This window comes from Acomys russatus, chromosome 16, assembly GCF_903995435.1.
Source record: "Acomys russatus chromosome 16, mAcoRus1.1, whole genome shotgun sequence".
In the NCBI taxonomy this organism is placed as follows: domain Eukaryota; kingdom Metazoa; phylum Chordata; class Mammalia; order Rodentia; family Muridae; genus Acomys; species Acomys russatus.
Genome location: NC_067152.1, coordinates 24,356,975 through 24,378,712, shown reverse-complemented (window position 1 = coordinate 24,378,712; position 21,738 = coordinate 24,356,975). Strand labels below are relative to the sequence as shown.

The 21,738-nt window shown below is 49.7% G+C and overlaps 1 protein-coding gene across 3 annotated transcripts in view; it reads left to right on the top strand.

The window, feature by feature from the left end:
* Positions 1 to 21,738, top strand: part of Plxdc1 (plexin domain containing 1) — a 53,793-nt gene that overhangs the window by 7,355 nt on the left and 24,700 nt on the right. For all 3 annotated transcript variants that reach the window (XM_051158457.1, XM_051158456.1, XM_051158455.1), the window contains exons 2-7: positions 626 to 804; positions 17,814 to 17,957; positions 18,234 to 18,303; positions 18,867 to 18,989; positions 19,804 to 19,922; positions 20,959 to 21,058. In XM_051158457.1, coding sequence (XP_051014414.1) covers positions 626 to 804; positions 17,814 to 17,957; positions 18,234 to 18,303; positions 18,867 to 18,989; positions 19,804 to 19,922; positions 20,959 to 21,058 — 735 coding nt within the window. The remainder of the gene's footprint in view (positions 1 to 625; positions 805 to 17,813; positions 17,958 to 18,233; positions 18,304 to 18,866; positions 18,990 to 19,803; positions 19,923 to 20,958; positions 21,059 to 21,738) is intronic.

The following is a 21,738-nucleotide window of genomic DNA, read 5'->3' as shown; positions in this document are numbered from 1 at the left end:
TCAATAAAGACAGCTGACTTACAAAAAAAGAAAAAGTTACTTTCACACAAATGAGGCTTAGGGTCGTGCACAGTAGCTGACCTATGAAAGCATCCCAAGTGTATGGTTAGATGTCAGATAAAGCAAAATGTGGAATACCATTCAGTCGTCAAAAAGAACATGACTGAACCTTGAAGACATTGTGCTAAGTGAAATAAGGCCAATCACAGCAAGAGATACCTGTATGATTCCATTTATATGAGACGTATGGCGTAATCAAAAGACAAAGAGACAGAAAGAAGGACATAGTTGGACATGTGGGTCAGTGGAGGAGCCTGTCACGTGTGAGGCTCTGAGTTCAATCCCCAACACCTTTAACCTCTGAGCTGGATTCTGGCCTGCCAGACACACCTTGTCCACTGTGGAGGGTTGAGGGGTTTTAGTATTCCATGTGTACATTTCTGGGCATAGTATGAGGCACATGGCTCTCAGTCTGTGTTGTGAACTTGCTGTCCTGGTCATCAAGTGTCCTCAGCATCAATGATGGTGTGGTGTTGAGGGTGATGCAGGATAGGCAGTTTGGACCCCTTCTTCCATCCTTCCTCAGGACCACCAGCACTCAGTGTTCTATCCCTCCCTCCTCCAGGTCATGATGAAAGCCAAGGCTCTGGCTGGACGGCCAAGAGGACCAGGCAAGGCTGGAGTCGGAGAACCCGAGAGAGTCCCGGGCAGGTGTTGAAGCCAGGCAAGACCCAGTTAAGCCAGGACCTGGGTGGGGACGCCCTGGCCATTGACACACTACCGGACAACAGGACCAGAGTGGTGGTGAGTGCCGAACCAACATGGAGGGAGAGTGGGGCCTGCCTCAGTGTCAGATATGGAGACTGGAATGGATAGGGATCCCAGGGACGAGGAGGCAAGCCAACTCCAGGTGGGGCATTAGGATCAAAGCATCTCAGAGCTTTTGCAGGATGCTCGCTTCCGCCAGGACCTGGAAAGATCCTGTCTGAAGTACCCTGGTCCAGGATGTGCAGCGCAGGCACCGAGCTCTGCTAGGACTTAGAGGGAGGGAGAAAAAGCTGCAGGTGGCCTAGTTACATCGCAGCTGCCAGTTTAAGCTGCCCTCTGCCACATTTCCACTTCATCTTTAGACTGCGGGCGGGCGGCGGGGAGGGGGGCGGGGAGAAGCCTAAAGGTTAAGGACAGGGCCATGGAAGAGCATTCTGAGGTGGCTGGAGCTGAGGAGGAAGTAGCCCAGGTGAGAAGTTCCTCAGTCTGGGGACAGGAAGCACTCAGCGGAAGGAGATAGCTGCAGGCTGAGAGGCCTCTGCATCCATAAGTGACTGTGTTACAGCAGCGTTTCACACCTGTGGCTGAGGAGTTTTGCATACTATGTCCATGTGCCCCATAGTTTGCAGCTTTGGGTGCCTTGTGTCTGGGATGGGTGCGAGTGGGTGTGAGTGGGTGTGAGTGTTCCCTGGGAAGGGAAGGGTCGAGGCTCAGGATGCAGGAAAGCTACAGAAGGAGAAGCAGAGACAAGGGCATGTGCTTCGCAGCCCCGATTTCTTTCTTTCCTATGTCTTGAAGAACTTCCAGAAACTTCCAAACACCAGGCAGAGCTAGAAGTAGTAGGCACACTGTGTGCGCCTGCGGTCCTAGCTGAGCATAAAGCTGAGGTGAAAGGATCATCAGAAACCTGGAGTTGAGGGCCAGCCTGGGCAGTATAGGCCAAAAGTAGTTCTAGAAGCATAGAAGAGTAAACACAGAAGTCCCAGGCAGCCTTCCCACCCCCCCCCCCAACCTTTTCCAAAACAGGATACCTCTGGCCTATTGTTTTCCCGTTAGTCTGCCTCTTTAGCTCCACTAATGAGTGAGCTTTGTTTAGTTCCTTTGGAGACAGGGTCTCACTATGTAACTTTGGCTGGCCTTGAACTCACTATGTAGAGAAGGCTGGCCTTGAACTCACTATGTAGAGAAGGCTGGCCTTGAACTCACAGAGATCCATCTGCCTCTGCCTCCTATGTGCTGGGCCTAACCATATGGGCCACCACACCCACCAATGAGTGGGTTTTGGACAGTGTCTGCTTTTTGTCTGTTGTGGTGGATGACTTAGCTCTACTTCCCAGAATGCCTCCATCTTTTCTCCTTAACTCACACGTCTTTCCTTATGGCATTATCACATGATCCAAGTGTAGTAATGTCGTGTGTCTTCATCATTTCCTCCTCCTCCTCTTCCCTTCCTCCTCCTTCTCATTATTTTTTTCCATTGGCTTGTTTATTTTTGTGTTGGAGTGGGGGGTACATGTACCATTGCAGGTGTGTGAAGGTCAGAGGACAATTTTCAGGAGTCAGTTCTCTCCTTCCACCATCTGGGTCTCGGGGATTGCCCGACTCTTTGGGAAATGCCCTTCACCATGGTCTCTCCAGCCCTGTTTCCTGTATTTCCATTTTTTTGTTTTTCAGAATTCTTTAAAACATATATTTATTCATTTTTATGTATATGAGCTCTCTACCTGCATGTACACCTGCAGGCCAGAAGAGGGCACCAGAGCCCGTTATAGACAGTTGTGAGCCACCATGTGGTTGCTGGGAATTGAACCTGGATCTTCTGGGATAGCAAGCAGCCTGTGCTCTTAGCCTCAGAGCCATCTCTCCAGCCGCTCTCCCCCCTACCATACCCCCCCCAGCCCCCGCCGCCCCATGATTCTTGCTTTCTCCCTGGCCCTGCCTGTCCAGTTTTCTGTGCTAACCCTGGTAACATATTCTTACATGCCTTCCTTTGACCTCAGATGACATTTTCAGTGTGGTCAAACTTGTCATGAAGGGAGAGGCGGCTGTAGCTCAGTGGGTAGAATACTTACTTAGCACTCACAAAGCCCTGGGTTTGATCCCCAAAACTGCACAAAATGGGTTGATGTGCTACATGCTTGTGATCCAGCACTCTGGAGATAGGAGCAGGAGGATCAGAAGTTCAAGGTTACTCTTGGTTTTTTGTTTTTTGTTTTTTGTTTTTTTGTTTTTTTGTTTTGAGACAGGGTTTCTCTGTGTAGCCCTGGCTGTCCTGGACTCACTTTGTAGACCAGGCTGGCCTCGAACTCACAGCGATCCGCCTGCCTCTGCCTCCCTGAGTGCTGGGATTAAAGGCTTGTGCCACCACACTCAGCTTTAAGGTTATTCTTGACCACATAGTGAGTCCAGGGCCATTCTGGGCTACATAAGACCCTGTCTTAAATATTCAATACACAAAGAGAAGTAAAAATTTGTCCCAACTTGGCGGACTTTTCTCCCCCTCCACGGTTTCCAGCCTGCACCTCCTCCTCTTTGTTTCTTGAGTGTTGGAGTCCTGGTTCCTTTACCCCGCGTCTTTCCTTTCTTGTGGCAGTTAAGTTCCTGACAGAGGTCACCTTGTAGGAAAGATGTATGTGTCTGAAAATGCATTTATTCTGCCCTCTCTTTTGGGCGATATGTAGACTTATAAATTAAACTAATTTTCCTTTCAAAGCTTGAAGGCACCTCACCCCCCCTTTTTTTTCCTAATATAACCACAAAGGGTCCTGCTGTACCACAGAGCGCGATGGCTCACCCCTGTCATCCCAGCACTTGGGGGGACTGAGGCAGGATCATGGACATCAAGGCCAGCCTGGGGTACCTAATGAGACCCACATCTCAGCACATACATATACCTTGCTTCTCACCCTCAAAGAGATGGGGTGCAACACAGGGTACAGTGGCTCACACTTGTAATCCCAGTACTTAGGAGGCTGAGGCAGAGAGATTGCTGAGAGTTTGAGGCCAGCTCAGCCTACACAGAAAGTCCTGTCTCAATAAAGAAAAATGGCCGGGTGTGGTGGCTCATGCCTTTAATCCCAGCACTCGGGAGGCAAAGGCAGATCACTGTGAGCTCAAGGCCAGCCTGGTCTACAAAGCGAGTTTAGGATAGCCAAGGCTACACAGAGAAACCTTGTCTCAAGAAAAAAAGAAAAAATAGAAAAAAAGAAAAATGAACTTTAGTGTCACTCTTATTCCTGATCTTATTGTATATATTAGATATAATACACATATTATGTATAATGTATTCTATATTCTATTACAATATGTAATATAGTATATTATATGCATATACATATTTTGTCAAGACAAGGTTTCTCTGTCTAAAAGCCCTGGCTGTCCTGAAACTGGCTCTGTAGACTTGTACAGATCTGCTGCCTGCTTCTGTCTCCAGAGTTTAAAGGCATATGCTACCACCAAACAGGTATATACTTCTTTTTATAGAGTGTTCACTGTCACCTCAAAATTCTGAAATCATAGATGACTGTCCATGCTGGCCTGAAATTTACTATGTAGGCCAGGCTAGCCTCCAGCTGGAACCACCACACTGTTGTGGGGAATCCACCAGAGAAGACTGATCGGGCACAGTTTTAAGCCAAAACAAAGTCTTTATTAGGCAGTTGGCATCTACACTGGGTGTTTGGGATGCCAGTGGAGCACCGAGCCTTGCTCAGGGTGAGCTTTTAAGCCCCAAAACCATGTTCTGGTTTGACACACTTCAGTTAACAAGAACAGTTAGCCAGAAGCAGCACTACAGAGGCTAAAAAGCAAGGTTAGTACCTTTTGAGACTTTCCCAGAACTATGGACTTCGATAGATTTAAGTCTGTGTTTACATTCTGCCAGGTGGTGCTGTCTGCATGCTGAACGGTTTGGCCTGACCGGTACTTGCATCATGGAGTCAGTTGTGCTAAGGTCTCAGGTCCCTGTTACACAAACCTGGCCATGCTTTAACTTTCTAAGACCTTTTTTATCATGGTTTTCGGAAATCCTCCTCCGTGTTCTGTGTCACGGAGGAAACATCTCTCTAAAGGTATTGTGTAAGCTTTGAAGGTTTGTTTTGTTTTCTATCCTCTGTGTCATTTCTGGTACTGTGTTTTCCATTTACTCTGAAATGATTTGGCCACCATGTCTGACTCTGTCATTATTTAACATTTTGAGATTTCATTCATCAAAATACTACAAGTGTTTGGCACTAATGTTAATTTTTGTTTTGTATTTTTTTTTTCAAAACAGGGTCTCTCTGTGTAGCCTTGGCTGTCCTGGACTCACTTTGTAGACCAGGCTGACCTCGAACTCACAGCGATCCACCTGCCTCTGCCTCCCGAGTGCTGGGATTAAAGGTGTGCGCCGCCACGCCTGGCTCACCCAGCTGAATTTTAAAATACCATATTAAGTGTTCTTCTCGGGGCTGGAGAGATGGCTCAGAGGTGGGGAGCATTGGCTGCTCTTCCAAAGGTCCTGAGTTCAATTCCCAGCAACCACATGGTGCCCTCTTCTGGCATACAAGTGTACATGTAGGCAAAACACTGTATACATAAAATAATAATAATAATAAATATTTTTTTTAAAAGATGTTCTTCTCAATTCCTGAACTTTTGATTTCCTTACCATTGTACCTGAGGTAAATGGCTCCCTCAACAGGCCCTCATCCCAGCCCTGAGGTGAACTCTCAAAGGACACAGCCCACTTACTTCCTATTCTGTCTTGCTTTCTGGAACATTCAGAACTGAGGAACAGGGTAGGCGTGGAAGAATGGTAGTGTGGACAGTGAGCACACATGAGATGTCCCTAAGGAAGGGACAACTGTCGGCTCACCCTCCTCCTCACTGCTTTCCTGGTCTCTGGATTAAACAAATGATACCTGCTCAGGGACTGGCACAGTGGTCAGAAGGGCCATGTCCCAGTGTGCACAAAGAGGCCATCACAGGAAACAGCCACAGGGACGCAAACTTCTGGAAGCAATTGTCTGTGGGTGTTTGAAAGGAGCAGTGACATTTAGTGAGCCCTGGTGGACTCAGTAACACTAGGGTTTAAAAGCAAACACACATTCTTAGCCTCCACTCTGGACAGATTAGTTCACAAGCATTGAAACCTGGGGACTCATTTCTTTCAAGTATCCCCCACAGAGGGCTGCAGAGATGGCTCAGTGTTTAAGAGCACTGGCTGCTGCTGCTCTTCCAGAGGACCTGGGTACTATTTCAAGCACCCATATGGCAGCTCACAACCATCTGTAACTCCAGTTTCAGGGGATCTGACACCTTCTTCTGGCCTCTTAGGCACCAGACACACACCTGTGGCGCACAGGTGGCAAAACACCTGTACATATAAAATAATTTCAAAAATAAAAATCTGCCCTTGTGGCTGGGACATAGCTCAGTGGAGGAATATTTCCCTAGCATGTGTGAGGCCTTGGGTGCCATTCTGGTTCCTGTCAAGAAGGAAATAAGCCGGGCGTGGTGGTGCATGCCTTTAATCTCAGCACTGGGGAGGCAGAGGCAAGTGGATCCCTGTGAGTTTGAGGCCAGCCTGGTCTACAAAGAAGTCCAAGACAGCCATGACTACACAGAAAACCTTGTCTCGAAAAATAAAAACAGGAAAAAAAAAAGAAAAAAGAAAAGAAAAATAAAAACAGAAAAGGAAAAAAATAAAACTTCCTACATGATTCTGCTGGGTGTCTGGGTATAAGAGCTTCTGAGACCTAAGCTGTCTAAAGGATTTTAGGGTTTGGGGTTTTTTGGGTTTTTTTGTATTGCTTTTTTGAGATAGAGTTTCTATATCCTGGCTGTCCTTGAACTCTCTTTGTAGACTAGGCTGGCCTTGAACTCACAGAGACCCATCTGCCTCTGCCTCTCATGTGCTGGGATTAAAGGCATGCGCCACTACACCTGACTGATTTTAGGTTTTGTTTTGTTTTGTTGTTGTTGTTTTTTTTAAGAGACAGAGTTTCTCTGTGTAGCCTTGACTGTCCTGGACTAGCTTTGTAGACCAGGCTGGCCTCGAACTCACAGCGATTCGCCTGCCTCTGCCTCCCGAGTGCTGGGATTAAAGGTGTGCGCCCGGCCTTTGTTTTGTTTTTTTTAAAAAAGAGATTTGTTCTAACTCATTTTGTATTTATGTGTGAGTGTGTCTGAGTATATGCCACAAGTGTGCAGGTGCCCTCAGAGGCCAGAGAGGGTGTCAGAGCTCCTGGAGCTGGGATTACAGGCAGTTATGAGTCAGTGGATGTGGGTGCTGGGAACCCCACTCCGGTCCTCTGGAAGAACACTTCAGGCTCTTAACCTCTGAGTTATCTCTCCAGTTCTCCAGGCTCCAACCAGTTTTATCATGGTGGCCAGAGCTGGCCCAGTTACTCAGAAGGCTGAGGTGGGAAGATCACAAATTCAAGGCCTAAGTGGGTTACAAAGTGATTTCCAGGCTAGCCTAGGCAATTTAGTGAAAGCCCGTCTCAAAAAATTAAAATAAGGAGGATCGTGTGGTGGTGCACATCTTTGATCCCAGCACTCAGGGAGGCAGAGGCAGGAGGATCTCTGTGAATTCGAGGCCAGCCTGTTCTACAAAATGAGTCCAGGACAGCCCTGTCTTGGGGCGGTGGGGCGGGGGTCAGAGAGAGAGAGAGAGGGAGAGGGAGAGAGAGAAAACCAGAGGTATGATTCAATGGTATAGCATTTGCCTAGGGTGTGAGGCCCAAAATCCAATACTTAATACTTTAAAAATAATGTGAGCTGTGGTGGTAGTTCATACATGTAATCCCAGCACCCAGAAGGCTGAGGCAGGAGGATTACCTACCACCAGTTCAAAGCCAGTTTGGTCTGCATGGTAAGTTCAAGATCTTGTCTCAAACGTCCTGGAATAAGTAAATAAATAATAGTAGCTAAGGTGACAAACAGAATGCCAGGCTTTGGAGCACATGGAGGCTTCATGACAGCCACACACCAAAAGGCTACACTGCAACTGGGCTTGGGTGGCACACACCTTTAGTCCCAGCACTCAGGAATCAGAGACAAGGGGATCTTTGAGTTTGAGGCCAGCCTGGTCTACAGAGTAAGTTCCAAGGCAGAGAAACCCTGTCTCAAAACCAAACAGAAACAAACAAACAAACCCCAATTAATTAACTTAAAAAAGAGGTGACACTATAGAACAAAGCCAGCTGGGAGAGAACTCCTTTGTGGGGCTGTCCCTAGCTCTGCCTCAGAGATGGGAGGGTCAAGTCTATCTGCAAGAATGTTCAGAGGCGGCATCACATCCTTCTGGAGTGACAACCTGCCCCAGGCCAGGTGCATCTGCCTGTAAATCCTAGGACACATGTAAATCATAGGGCTCAAGGCTATCGGGAGTCCATGACTCAACTTCGCCCCCCTCCCTGCCTGCCGCCGCCCCACTGCTGTGGGCTGTGCTGGGCTGAGTCAGGCTCAGGGAGCCTCTGCCAACGACGGAGGCGGAGGCGGGAAAGCAGCTGCGCTAATGAAAACCCATGACAGCTGGGGACCAGAGCCAGGGCTCTGGGCATCTTGCGGGGTGTAGTCTGGGTTCTAGGTGGCCGGAGGAGCCCGGGCGACCATAGACAGGACAGCGAAGACTTGGCCCCTGGAGGCGTGGAGCACCTAGAGTGTTTCCTGGTGCCAAGAAAGCTCTAGATGTAGCTTTTTTTTTTTTCCTCTCCTTCTGACAGCCGCTGAGCTGAGCCAGGCCAAAGGACCTGTCTTATTTTTGCCTCATGTCGCTCTGCGCCCACACCACAGTACCTGTATATGTCTGAATTGCCTCCATCTGGCACTTTGGACCCAGACTGTCTGTCACATGTGATCAGTGCTTGTCCATGGCAGATACTCCTCTGAGGGAGGGAAGGAAGGAAGAGATCCCCATCCCTAGAGGTCTCCGATGGCGTTAGAGAGAAGAACCGAGACCAGGGTGGCCTCCGGACACTCCACTCCGTTGGCCTGGGGCTCACTCATCAGCGCCTTGCGAAACGGGGTGCCAGGGTTTCCAGGGAGTCTGTGTCCGTTTCACCGCATTCAACTACAGCTGCGGATTGCCTTCCTATGAGGCCAGGTCTCTCAGTAAGCCTGCAGCCTGTCGTTGAGCTAGGGTAGCAGGACCCACCTGCCCTTGCTTCTCTGCACCGACTGCCCTCATTGCATGGCCATGCCTTGCTTTTATGTGGTTGCTGGGGACTCAAGTCCTCTCGCCTTCACAGCAAGCACTTTTTTACATTTTTATTTATTTATTTATTTATTTATTTATTTATTTATGTTTGAGACAGCAATCCTCGCTGTCCTGGAACTCACTCTATAGACCAGGCTGGCTTCGAACTCACAGAGATCCACTTGCCTCTGCCTTCCAAATACTGGGATTATAGTCGTGTGCCACCGTCACCTGGCCCATAGCAAGCACTCTTACCCACAGTAGGTCTCTCCCCAGCTGTGCTTGCTCACTTGCTTGCTGAGTCAGAGTCTCACTCTGTAGCCAAGGCTGGAACTTACTATGTGTCTCATAGGCGCACACAGCTGGCGTATGGAAAATGCTGTGGTGAGTTCACCACAGTGGTGTTTAGGCGGGGACACAAAACACAGAGGCTAGCAACCGGCCAGTAAAAAAGGAAATAGTTAAGAAAACTATGGGGTGCAGTGGTTCACACTTGGAATCCCAATCCTTGGGAGGCTGAGGCAGGAGGATTACTGGGAGCCGAAAGCCAGCCTAGGCACATACAGAATGAGACCCTGTCTCAAAAACAAAACGAAGCGTGGGTTTTCTTCTTCCGTGTGGCCCGTCATGGGGCTTTCACAAATGATGGCTAGGAATGCCACATTGACCGTCAAATCCTGTTTTATTTAATTTGTCATTTCATGGAGCTGTCCACCCTGTTTGTTTGTTGTTTGTTTGTTTGTTTGAGACAGGGTTTCTCTGTGTAGCCCTGGCTGTCCTGGACTCATTTTGTAGACCAGGCTGGTCTCTAGGGATCTTTTTGTATCCTCTTCCTAGTGCTGGACTCTGAGTATGTGCCATGATGCCACGGCTGGAGCCGGGACCTCAAAATTAAGACAAACAAACAAGCAAACAAAACAAAACAAAAAAACCCACAAAAACAAAAACCAGAAAGGTTTATTTCCCTCACAGCTCTGGAAGGCCAAGATTCAGGGCTGCCGCCGGCAAAAGCTTTACTTTGTGTCATAACAAGACAGGGAAAAAGAAGGTGAGATGGCTCAGTGGGTGAAGGGCTGTGCTTGAATTTTGTCAGCTTGACGCAGACCTAGCTGTATGGGGAAGAGTCAATCATAACAGAGAAGATGCCTGGATAAGATTAGCCTGTAGGTAAGTCGGTGGAGTACTGTCTTGATTAACGGCTGATGTGGGAGGGCCCAGTATACTGTGGGCGGTGCCCAGTTCGCTGTGGGCGGTGCCAACGTTGGGCAGCTGCTGCTGAGTTCTGTAAGGAAGCAGGCTGAGCAAGCCGTGGGGAACAAGCCTCCATGGCTTCTGCTTCGGTTCCTGCCTCCAGGTTCCTGCCCTGTTTGAGTTCCCGCCCTCACTTATGTAGTGCTGGACTGTGATCCGGAAGGGTACGATGCAGTAAACCCTGTCTTCCCTCAGTTGTTTTTGGCCATGGTGTTTTACACAGTAATAGAAACCCTAACTAAGAGAGGTGCTCTCTGCCCAACCCGATGACCTGAGTTCAGTGCACATAGAAGAAAGAGAAAGTTGTCCCTTGACCTCTTCACGCTTGCTGAGGGACATACACTAAAGGGATAAGTGGATTGTTTGTTTGTTTGAGACAAGGTTTCTCTGTGTAGCCTTGGCTGTCCTGGAACTTGCTTTGTAGACTACGCTGTCCTCGAACTCAGAGATCCACCTGCCTCTGCCTCCTGAGTGATGGGATTAAAGGCGTGCTCCATCATCATCCAGCCATAATTTTTTTTTTCTAACTCAGAAGGAATTGTCTGTAGAAGAGAGAAAACACAAGGGTGGTTTCACTTTCTTTTCTTTTCTTTGGTTTTTCAAGACAGGGTTATCTTGGCTGTCCTGGACTCCCTTTGTAGACCAAGCTGGCCTCGAACTCTCAGGGATCCACCTGCCTCTGCCTCCTTGAGTGCTGGGATTAAATTAAATACATGCACCACCATGCCCAGCTGGTGGTTTCACTTTCTGACAGCTTACTCTTGTAACCAAGCTAATCATTCAAGAACTGTGGGGGATTTTGGGGGGGGGGCGTCTAGAGAGCTGGCTCAGTGGTTAAAAGCACTGGCTGCTCATCACAGAGTCTTGAGTTCAATTCCCAGCAATCACATGGTGGCTCACAACCGTCTATAACAGAATCTGATGCCTTCTTCTATCTGCTGCCCTCTCCGTCGTGCAGGCATACATATCCTTACATACATAAATAAATGAATCTTTAAAAAAAAAAAAAAACCAAACCCTGTGAATTCCTTCTAACAACCACACCACACTGAAAGGCCCCACCCATGGTACATCTTGGACCAGAGTTCCTTACCTTACGCACAGCTGAGATGAGTGGAAAATGGGAGATAGCGTTAAATGAACCTTTCCCGGGTGCTGGTCTAGTCCACATCTACCTCATGAGCAAGAATTTCTTTTGTTTCCTGTGTGTTTACTGTGTAGCAAGTTTAATGGTACCGTATGTGTGTGCTGGCACAAATGTGCGAGGGTCACATTTTGGGAATTTCAGTCTTTCCTTCCACTATGCAGGTTCCAGGCAGAGAACTCCCATCTCAGCCTCAGTGTCTTTACCCGCTGAGCCCTCTTACCAGCTCAAGACAAGTGTTTCAGATATTCTGTTTTCTCTAGATCCAGAAAGGGCAGAGGAAACCACCTGCTTAAGGTCACACATGTATCTAATGAGCGGCAGAGCCCAGACAAGAATACCAGTTCTGCTCCACAATCTGGCTCTTAGCCACCATCTCCTTAAGGATAAATGGTGGGTGGAGAAAAGAAATTTTTTAAAGATTTATTTACTTATTATGTATATAGTTTCTGCCTGTTTGGATGCCTGTGTGCCAGAAGAGGGCACCAGATCTCATTATAGATGGTCGTGAGCCACCATGTGGTTGCTGGGAATTGAACTCCTCCTGCCTCAGCTTCCCAAGTACTAATATTACACAATGAGCTTACACAGTAAACTTACAGTAAGATTACCCATGCTTGGCTTTGTTTGTTTGTCTGTTTGTTTGAGACTGGGTCTCACGGTGTAGTCATGGCTGACATGAAACTTAATATGTAGCCTTCACTGACCTCACAGGGGTCAATCTGCTTCTGCCTCCTGAGTGCTAGGACTGAAGGTGTGCACCACTGCACCTGGCCGAAAACTGCATTTTTTCTTTTTCTTTCTTTCTTCCTTTTTTTTTTTTTTTTAAAGATTTATTTATGTGTACAATGTTCTGTACTGCACGTACACCTGCAGGCCAGAAGAAGGCATCATGTCACATTACAGATGGTTGTGAGCAACCATGGGGTTGCTGGGAATTGAACTCAGAACCTCTGGAAGAACAGACCTCTGAGCCATCTCTCCAGCCCCTTCTTGGGTTCTTCAAGACAGAGTTTCTCTGTATAACAGCAGGGATCGCCTGCCTCTGCCTCCCAAGTGCTGGGATTAAAGGCCTGTGCCGGCAGAACTCTGCATTTCTAACAGGCTCCTAAGTGACTCTGTTGTTGCTGTTCTTAGAACAGTTTGAGTAGCTTGGGGTATAGAACACATTCGGATGGTATTGGAAACCCTCGTGGACTCGGGTGATTGGGAGGCTCTTTCTCAGCAGCACCTCCCTGGTTGGCCCCGGCTGCCGAAGTCCTATCCTGACAAGCCTAGCCAGCCAAGCTCTCCTGCCAGCCCCTGGTTGCTTGCCTAGCATCCCTACCAGCCAGTTGGCTCGCAGGTAGGTGATGGGCTGATTGTGAGAGCTCAGCTGGAGTTTCTTTTCCAGAAACATCTTAAGCTCAGCCAAAGTAAACTGCAGCCCCTGCTGTCAGAGTGAGCGCCTGGGGGGCCTTGGGGGCAGCTATTGAGAGAGAAGAGCCTTTGCCATGCAGATATTAGGATCCCCTGGAGGGGAGTGTTTGAGGAGACAGCCTCTAGCCATCAAAACGTTCCATGGAAAGATCTGACAAAACCATTTAAGAACTCACACTTACCGGCCTCCTGCTGTGGGCACAGGCTGAGAGGGCTTTGTGTGGCGCTGCTCTGTGGAGCCCTTTCAAGACTGCAGCATCCGTGGGGGGGGGCGGGGGGGGGATGAGTGGCTGAAGAAGGAAGTGCCACCTGAGAAAAGAGTGATGCTTGCCACCAACCGTCCTCGTGTATCGGGCATTGGACACCAAAGCCCCCACACTTTATCCTGTGACAGTTTTCAAATGATGATGCCCCCACCACGGAACCCTAAGAGTCCCTGGAGATGTCCCACGGGCTGCTATGGGATGGAGAAGGCACCAAGGATGCAGTGTGGCTTCCCTGGGGTGCGATATAGGTGCTGAGCTGCCAAGAAAGAAAAGAAAATTTAAACTCACCCCATTGCCAGTGAGACAGGAAGATCAATGACCAGGGTGTTGTACACATGTTATGGGTCCTGCCCTGTCCGTTAGACTGACTCTCCCCGTACCCCGGGCCCCGCCCCCCGCCCTTGAGGTAGAGTTTCCTATAACCCAGGCTGCTCTCAAACTTGCAATGTAGCTAAGGCTGGCCTTGAGCTCTTTAACCCTCCCGCCTTTACCTTCCAAGCACTGGAATCACAAACATAGATCACCACGCTCTGTTTTTTTTGGGTTTTTTTTGGGTTTTTTTTTTTGTAATGACTAGAATGCGCAAATGTATCAAATGCCTCTGTGACTGGACCTTAAGGCACAAAATAAATCTCTTCTCTCACAGGGAATAGTATGAGCAATGGGTATCAAAGAGTCTCCATGGCATGGGGATCTTCCCATTCTTTTGTTGCTAGGCACTCTGCAACCCCGCCATCCCATCTCATTTTTGTAATCTAAGATGGCTGCTTTCATTCCAGCCATCACATCTGCATCCCATCCAGGTTTGGGGGGGGGGGGGCGGGCACAGAATCCTGCTGACCTCCCATTGGTCGTACCTAGTCATGTAGCTATCCCTGGCTCAGGAAGACTGATGGAGATGCAGTCAGGTGAGGTGGCCTGTGCCCAGCTAATGTGGGGCATCGGTGCTGAGGTCAGATGGGGACAATGGTTATTGCAAGGCTGTTATCTATCTCTGCCACAGCGGACATCCTCCATGAAGACCACTGGGGTAGGTGACAACATGATAAGGGGTCTGTAGTGGCAACTGGCAAGTGTCCCCGAGGTTCATTCCAAGCTACGGGGGGGGGGGTGGGGTGGGGGAGAAACACTTTGCTCTAGTGTTCAGGCATTAAGCCAGATGTTAACTTTGTATAAGAAACAGACAAACATGATGGCCAGTGAACAATCTGCTCAGAAACTCACTTTTCTATGTCTCTCTTGCTGTTCAGGTTTGTGCTGTTTAGTGAAGGGCTGCTTGGGGTCTTCATGGAAGATTTTCTTCTGGTCACCCCACAGGGAAGACTGTCCCATGTAAGGTCCCTGCAGTGCCCAGCAGCCATCCTAGCAGTGTCACAAGACAACGGCTGGGAATCAGGGTTATTTAATCTGTCTCTCCAGGCACCCCTCAGCTCCTGTCTCATTTGCACCCTTCGTTTATGACACACATTAAGTGTACGTGTGGGAGCCAGAAGCAGGAGGCTGTTACCGCTCCTGGTTCTGGACCCGTGTCTCCTGTGGACGGGGCAAGCTGGCAGCTTCAGTTCATCTCTTCAGCCACTGGCTTCTCACCCGGTCACCTTCACTCTCTCTTCGGAAGGATCAGATCAGCTTAAGCTGCAGAAGGAGTAGATGATAGGCTTCCACTGAGAAGGGGAGCGTTGAATCATGTGACCGCCCATTTTGACTCAGTGTGGCCGAGGAGGCACCCAGGTTGCAGAGTATGGCAACTTCTCCGGGCTCTTCTCTAAAAAAACAGTGATACTTTGCGGGGTTGGGGGAGGGATGGTGAGGAAGAGTGTGTCAGCAAGTGATTGGGAGGGGAGGACAGACAGACACACAGAGATCTCACGTCCTCAAGGTGTCCTCACATTGTGTCCACCCCAGCACTGAAGAAAGCTGCCCACAGCCATTGAGGCAGCACACCTCCTTGTTCAGCCTCGGAAAGATAACTTGGCTCCAAGGTCATTCAGGGAGGCTTGGAAGGAAGGACCTGGCTTCAGTCCGACTGGGCCACCTGAGGGGTCGGAGCCTGAGGAGCCCCAGACACAAGAGGAAGCGAGGAGGAAGTGAGACAAACAGACCCTTGTGTCTTGGTGACACAATAGATTAGGAATGTACCACAAGGTCAAGATCAAGTATTTTGGGCCCTCTCTGCTGTCTCCCATCATAGGTTCTAAGGCTGGTTACCTTGTAGATACAAGATGGCTGACTTGTATCCTGGTTCATGGATTACAAGATAGTCTCCCCCTCAGTGGTCATATATACCTCAGGATGGCTGGACCTGGCTGGTTTGGCCCCAATCTTTGTTCATTTTCTTTTCTTTTTAAAAAATATTTATTTATTTTCTGTATACAGTGCTCTATCTGCATGTACACCTTCATATCAGAAGAAGGCACCAGATCACATTACAGATGGTTGTTAGTCACCATGTGGTTTCTGGGAATTGAACTCAGGACCTCTGGAAGAGCAGGCAGTGCTCTTAACCTCTGAGCCATCTCTCTAGCCCAGTGTTTGCTTATTTGTTTGTTTGTTTTCATTTTGAGGCAGGGTCTCAATCAGTTACCTGGGCTGACCCTGACTCTATGTAGCTCTGGCTGGCCTTGAACTTGTGATCCTCCTATGTCAGCCTCCCAAGTTCCTGGGATTACATGTATGCCCCACCTGACTCCCACACACTTCTTCAACACTGAACAGGTAAGTGAGAACCTTGGTCCACAGGTACAGAGGTGACACGATTGTTCCTGCTTGTCAGGGGTTCAAGTGGAAGCTGAGACAGTCATTTAAGCCAGCATTGTTACGCATGCCTGAAATCCTAAGCACTTGAGAGTGGAAGCAGGAGTGTTGGGAGTTCAAGGCCAGCCTTGGCTAGGTAGCAAATTTTAGGCCAACCTAAGTTATATGTGACCCTGTGGTTAAAAAAAAAGGAGGGGGGTAAACTGGGTGTGGTGCACACCTTTAATCCCAGCACTCGAGAGGCAGAGCCAGGCAGATCTCTGTGAGATCGAGGCCAGCCTGATCTACAAAGCGAGTTCAGGACAGCCAAGGCTACACAGAGAAACTCTGTCTCAAAAAAAAAAATAATAATAATAATAATAATAATGGAGGGCTGGAGAGATGGCTCAGAGGTTAAGAGCACTGACTGCTCTTCCAAAGGTCCTGAGTTCAATTCCCAGCAACCACATGGTGGCTCATAACCATCTATAATGAGATCTGGTGTTCTCTTCTGGCCTGCAGACAGAACCCGGTATACATAGTAAATAAAAAATAGATAAACAAACAAATAAATAAGGGCAAAAGTGGCACATGCCTTTAAATCCCAGCACTTGGGAGGCAGAGGCAGGTGGATCTCTGAGTTTGATTGAGGTCAGCCTGGTCTACAAAGTGAGTTCCATGATATCCAGGGCTACACAGAGAAACCCTGTCTTAAAAAGCAAACAACAAGAAAATGCCCTTGATTTTTTTTTCCCCAAAAAATTTAGGCTCTTTTATTTTCTTAAGATTTTATTTTCTTTTTTATATGCGTGTATGTGCATGTGGGTGCCCACAGAGACCAGATGTCCTGGAGCTGGCAGTACAGGTGGTTGAGAACCCTGCAATGTGGGTGCTGGGTACCAGATTCTGGTCCTCTGACAGAACAACAAGTACTCTCAGTGAAGAGTGAAGTAAACTATTTTCTTAGAAGTGGGAATGCAACCTTGCAGTAGCACCTGGTCCCAGCAGAACCCCAATATTCTTCTCTCTCCTCATCTCTCCCAGCCCTCCTTAACCCTAGGTCTTCAAGATGTGCTCCCAGGGCATCGATTTGTCAGAATCATACTCTGCTTCTCCGCAGGCATGCAGTGGCCACAGGGCCCCAATTCCCTGCTCCCACTGGGCTCAGGCCAAGCGCTGGCTGGACAGCTGGCAGCTCAGCAGGAAGAGCAATGGTTTTCTCTGCTCTGTCTGCTGCCTGATTAATGACCCATGATGCTCAAAGTATCACTGCAGCTGAGGTAGCCTTGGGAACCGTCAACCTTCCCACTGCTGCCGCTAGCCTTCTCTGAGGTGCTCTTGGGCCAGCTCCAGGGAGTACTGAGACACTAGCTCACTGGCTTTCCCATTCTTTCTGCCAGCCACATCCCTGGCCTGCTATAAGCCCTGGCCCCAGACGCTCCTCCAAGGGAGACTGAGGAAAGAGCCCAGCCTTCTGTGGTATCTACATCAGCCACATAGGGAGATACAAAAAGTATGCCTTGAGGGACTCCTTGCTTCTCTCCTCGTTTGCTGCACTTGGCCATCTCGGTGAGGGCACTGCTGTTCTCTGCTCTGCTCATACCTCTACGTCCTGGTTGCATTGCCTGCGTCCCGCACCCTGCATCCTCCAAACTGACTAGAAATTCCCCAAGATCAACAACCTCAGACATCCTCCCTCAGACATCTTAGCCCCGCTTGTTGTTTTTCTCTTTATCTGGGGTTTCTCCATCATGTCTCCAGTGCCGAACTTGGTCTTTGTCATGCTCTGAAATTTAGGGTTACGGGATAAGCCTCTGGCTTGTCTGGGTAGGACAGGGCTGAGCATAGATGGAGCAGGTGTAGACCTGTTGAGGAATGACTTGGGACAGTGTTCTCCAGGGGTGTTCTGGAAGCTTCTAGGGCTAAAGCAATAGGCCCAGGGCTCTGGGCCAGGAGAAGATGGGGAAGTCTGGGTAGGGGGGAGGGTGAGGGTGGTACCCAGCTTGCCTGGCTCTTCACGCCTCCTATGGGCTCCATCTCGTCCCTGCAGGAGGACAACCACAACTACTACGTGTCCCGCATCTACGGCCCAAGCGAGCCCCGCAGCCGGGATCTATGGGTGGACATGGCTGTGGCCAACTGGAACTATGTGAAAGTCCACAGGATCCTCTCAAGTTCTCATCGGCAGGCTTCGGTGAGTGCCCTAGGCCTAACAGAACAGCCCAGGCTGGGAGGCTGGGGGCTAGGCCAGCAGTGGCTGCCTGGGAATGACCGTGGTTATGGCCTGAGGTTTGTGATGGGGGGGGGTATTCAGTCTGAGAAAGCTCAATGGGGGTACCCAGCTGTAATCCTAGGGGGCCCTACCCTGGACATACCTATGTCCACATTGTTCAGACAAGTCTGGGGCAGGAAGGGTGACCAGTGTTTGGCTGGCAGCTCCGTCCATGGGGACTCTCTCCTGTCCCCGCAGAGAGTGGTCTTGTCCTTTGATTTCCCTTTCTACGGGCATCCTCTGCGCCAGATCACCATAGCAACCGGAGGTAAAGCCGGACCAGTGGGGATGGGGGGTGGGGGAAGGTGGGACTTGGAGGTCTCAGCCTGTCTCAGGGAGGCTCTTGAGGGACTCACTGGAGACAGGTGTGCAGGTGGGCTACAGAGGAAGTCCCATTCACATCAGACAACCTGTGTGCATGCCTGCATATGTCATGTGTGAGTGTGTGCATGCATGCATCCCTCTGGACCCAGCTGGCACATGTAGCCCTGTGGTCTCTTTCTGGGTCTGAGCCTGAGGAAGCAAGGATGAAGGTCCCTGTCGATATGAGGAGCCTTTGATTTCTGTTACTTTCATCCTATTTCCTCGTTCCCCTGAAACAGGGGAGGACGGGACTCATTTCCTCTTCCTTTTCCTTGTGGTCTGTGCCTACCCGGAGATATGGTACATGTATTCTCTAGTCTGAGCCATTTTTCTATTTCATCAAGCCCTGAGCATACTGGGATGGGAGGGGTGAGGGCCTCTGCTGGGTTGGGGGATGGGGGGAGGAAGACCCTAGAGGCAGCCCCTTAAGCCGTCTCTGCTGACACCTCCAAACCTCTGTACCCTTAGGCTTCCTCTTCATGGGTGACGTGCTCCACCGGATGCTCACAGCTACTCAGTATGTGGCACCCCTCATGGCCAACTTCAACCCTGGCTACTCTGACAACTCCACAGTTGCTTACTTTGACAATGGTGAGGTCCAATGTTAGAGTATAGTTCACCCAGCGGGGGGGGGGGGGGGGGGGGCGTGGCGTGCTAACCTGGTCTAACCCTTTCCTGGGAGCCCTAGATGTATAGTCTCACAGGCAGACAGCCACTTTTTCATTCTAGCCTATGCTATTTTCTCACCTGTTAAGAAGGGGACTGAGATGCCTGGTGTGGTGGTTCACGCCTTTAATCCCAGCACTGGGGAGGCAGAGGCAGATGGATCACTGTGAGTTCGAGGCCAGCCTGGTCTACAAAGTGAGTCCAGGACAGCCAAAGTTACACAGAGAAACTCTGTCTTGAAAAACCAAAACCAAAAGCAAAAGAAGGAGACTGAGGCAGCGCTGTCTAGCCTTGTTGATTCCCACCCACCTAGGAGACAGCAGGTTCCATTTTCCCTTTGTCTCCAGGGGTCAGGATTGGCAAGAAAGAAGGAGTGTGCACACAGAAAGAGATAAGCAAGTTGGGACATGGGGGCAGCCAGGTTGGTGTGGATAGATTACCTAGTTCCCAGTTTTCTTTTCTTTTTCTTTCTTTCTCTCTCTCTCTCTTTTTTTTTTTTTTTTTTTTGAGACAGCCCTGGCTCTCCAGGACTCACTTTGTAGACCAGGATGGCTTCGAACTCACAGTGCTTTGCCTGCCTCTGCCTCCCGAGTTCTGGGATTAAAGGCATGGGCCACCGCAGCCTGGCTAGTTCCCACTTTTTAAGCTTACAAATGGCTCCCAGCTCTGTGCACCATATCTGCTGGGTCCCTTGCACTGGCTCCCTGTTTCAGCCGGTTCTCTGTGCTCTTCTCCCTAGGGACAGTGTTTGTGGTTCAGTGGGACCATGTTTACCTCCAGGGTCGGGAAGACAGGGGCAGCTTCACATTCCAGGCAGCCCTTCACCGAGACGGCCGCATTGTCTTTGGCTACAAAGAGGTGAGTGGGTTTTTACAGCCTCTCGTTTCACCGGCAAACCTGTGCAGAGAATCTGTAGTGTGGTGGGCACAGGGCTTGGTGCCAAGACAGCGCTGGCCTTATCTGTGGACTTGGTGTTTATGCCGCTACAAGTCTCACTGAGAGAGACGATGACAGAGACGAATATGGAATGGCCACTATATCTAGTGCCCCTATAAAGAGGTTTCTGGTGCTAAAATCCTGCTGTGGGGATCGTCACATTGTTAGAGGCCAAGGGTAGCTTCCCCAAGGAAAAGGATTAAAAACTGCAGGATGAACAGGAGCGAAGGAAGCAAAGAAAGAGTGAAGTGTGTTGCCAGGTGGTGGTGGCGCACACCTTTCATCCCAGTACTTAAGAGGCAGAGTCAAGTGGATCGCTGTGAGTTCGAGGCCAGCCTGGTCTTTAAAGTAAGTTCAGGACAGCCAAGGCTACACAGAGAAACCCTTTCTCAAAAAAACCTAAATAAACAAATAAATGTTATGGGTAGGGGTCACAACATGAGGGACTGTATTAAAGGGCTGCAGCACTGAGAAGGTTGAGAACCACTGCCCTAGAAGAAGGTGGTTTTTCAGGTGTGGAGAGTAGGGGGGACATTATGGGACAAAGGAACAGCCAGCTGGCTTTTTGAAAAGGCTACTTTGGCTTCAGAGCAGAGGATAGACTGTTGGGGACCTGAGGGAATGCTGGGAGATGGTATAAGAAAGTGACACAGCTTAGACAAGGGGGATGACAGAAGTGGACATAAGAGCCGCTGGGCTAACTCACAGTATTTGGAGATGGATGAGAAGATGAAGAGAGAAAAGGAGAGAGAGAGAGAGAGAGAGGGAGGGAGGGAGAGGCGCCAAGGTCAACTTCCAGCCTGTGTGGAACCAGAGGGTCCATGCAGGAGGAAGCGTGGGGGCCCTAGAATATGGGTTCTCAGGCCCTGTGCAGACAGCTGGGCAGGAAGGCGAGCGGGGGCGTCGTGGCCACAGACAGTTCCAGGTAGATGGCAAGTGCTTCCTCTCCCTGTTGCAGATCCCCATGGCTGTTCTGGACATCAGTTCTGCCCAGCACCCCGTCAAGGCAGGCCTGTCCGATGCTTTCATGGTCCTCAATTCATCCCCAGAGGTGCCAGGTGAGTCCCCGTGCGCCTGCGTCAGACGCAGCTCAGTCTGCGCCTGGCTTCCCTTGTTCGTGGCAGAGGGATCATTTTTTGCCTAGGCGCATCTACAGAGGCACTGGCCTGACGGCTGAGAAGCGGGTCAGGAGCCCCTTGTGCTCAGCATCTGCTTCATTTGCAAATTCTCCATCACCCCAGCAGTCAGCAAACCGCCCAGAATTCAAACAAAATGGCCTCTAACCCAAGGGATTAATAGGTGACCAGGGTGTGTCAGACAGGGCATTGCCCCCGACCCCAGCCCCACTGTGAATTCTCTCCTTTGGCAAACCATGCTCCCCTCAGTCTCAGTTCTCTCCTCTGTGGTTTGGGAGAGGGAATCTTTGTACACTGCCGACATTTAAGGGGGCCTCAGCTCTTCCTCTCCCATAGCCATGGGCCAACATCTGGCCCATCTGGACTATGCTCAGCTTTGCAACACAAGTCCTTGTAAGGCAACAGCAGCCAGGACTGCAGGAAATGGTGTGGGCACAGTTGACATCCCAAATACTGGCATGACATAGGTCAGAGGCAAAAGCTCCAGGATTTTCAAGTCACATGTCACATGTTTCCAAGATACCTCCCTGTTGGACACCATTGCCATTTCTATGGTGTTAGGTAGATGCATCACCGTGCAGAGAAAGGCCCGTGTGTAGCAA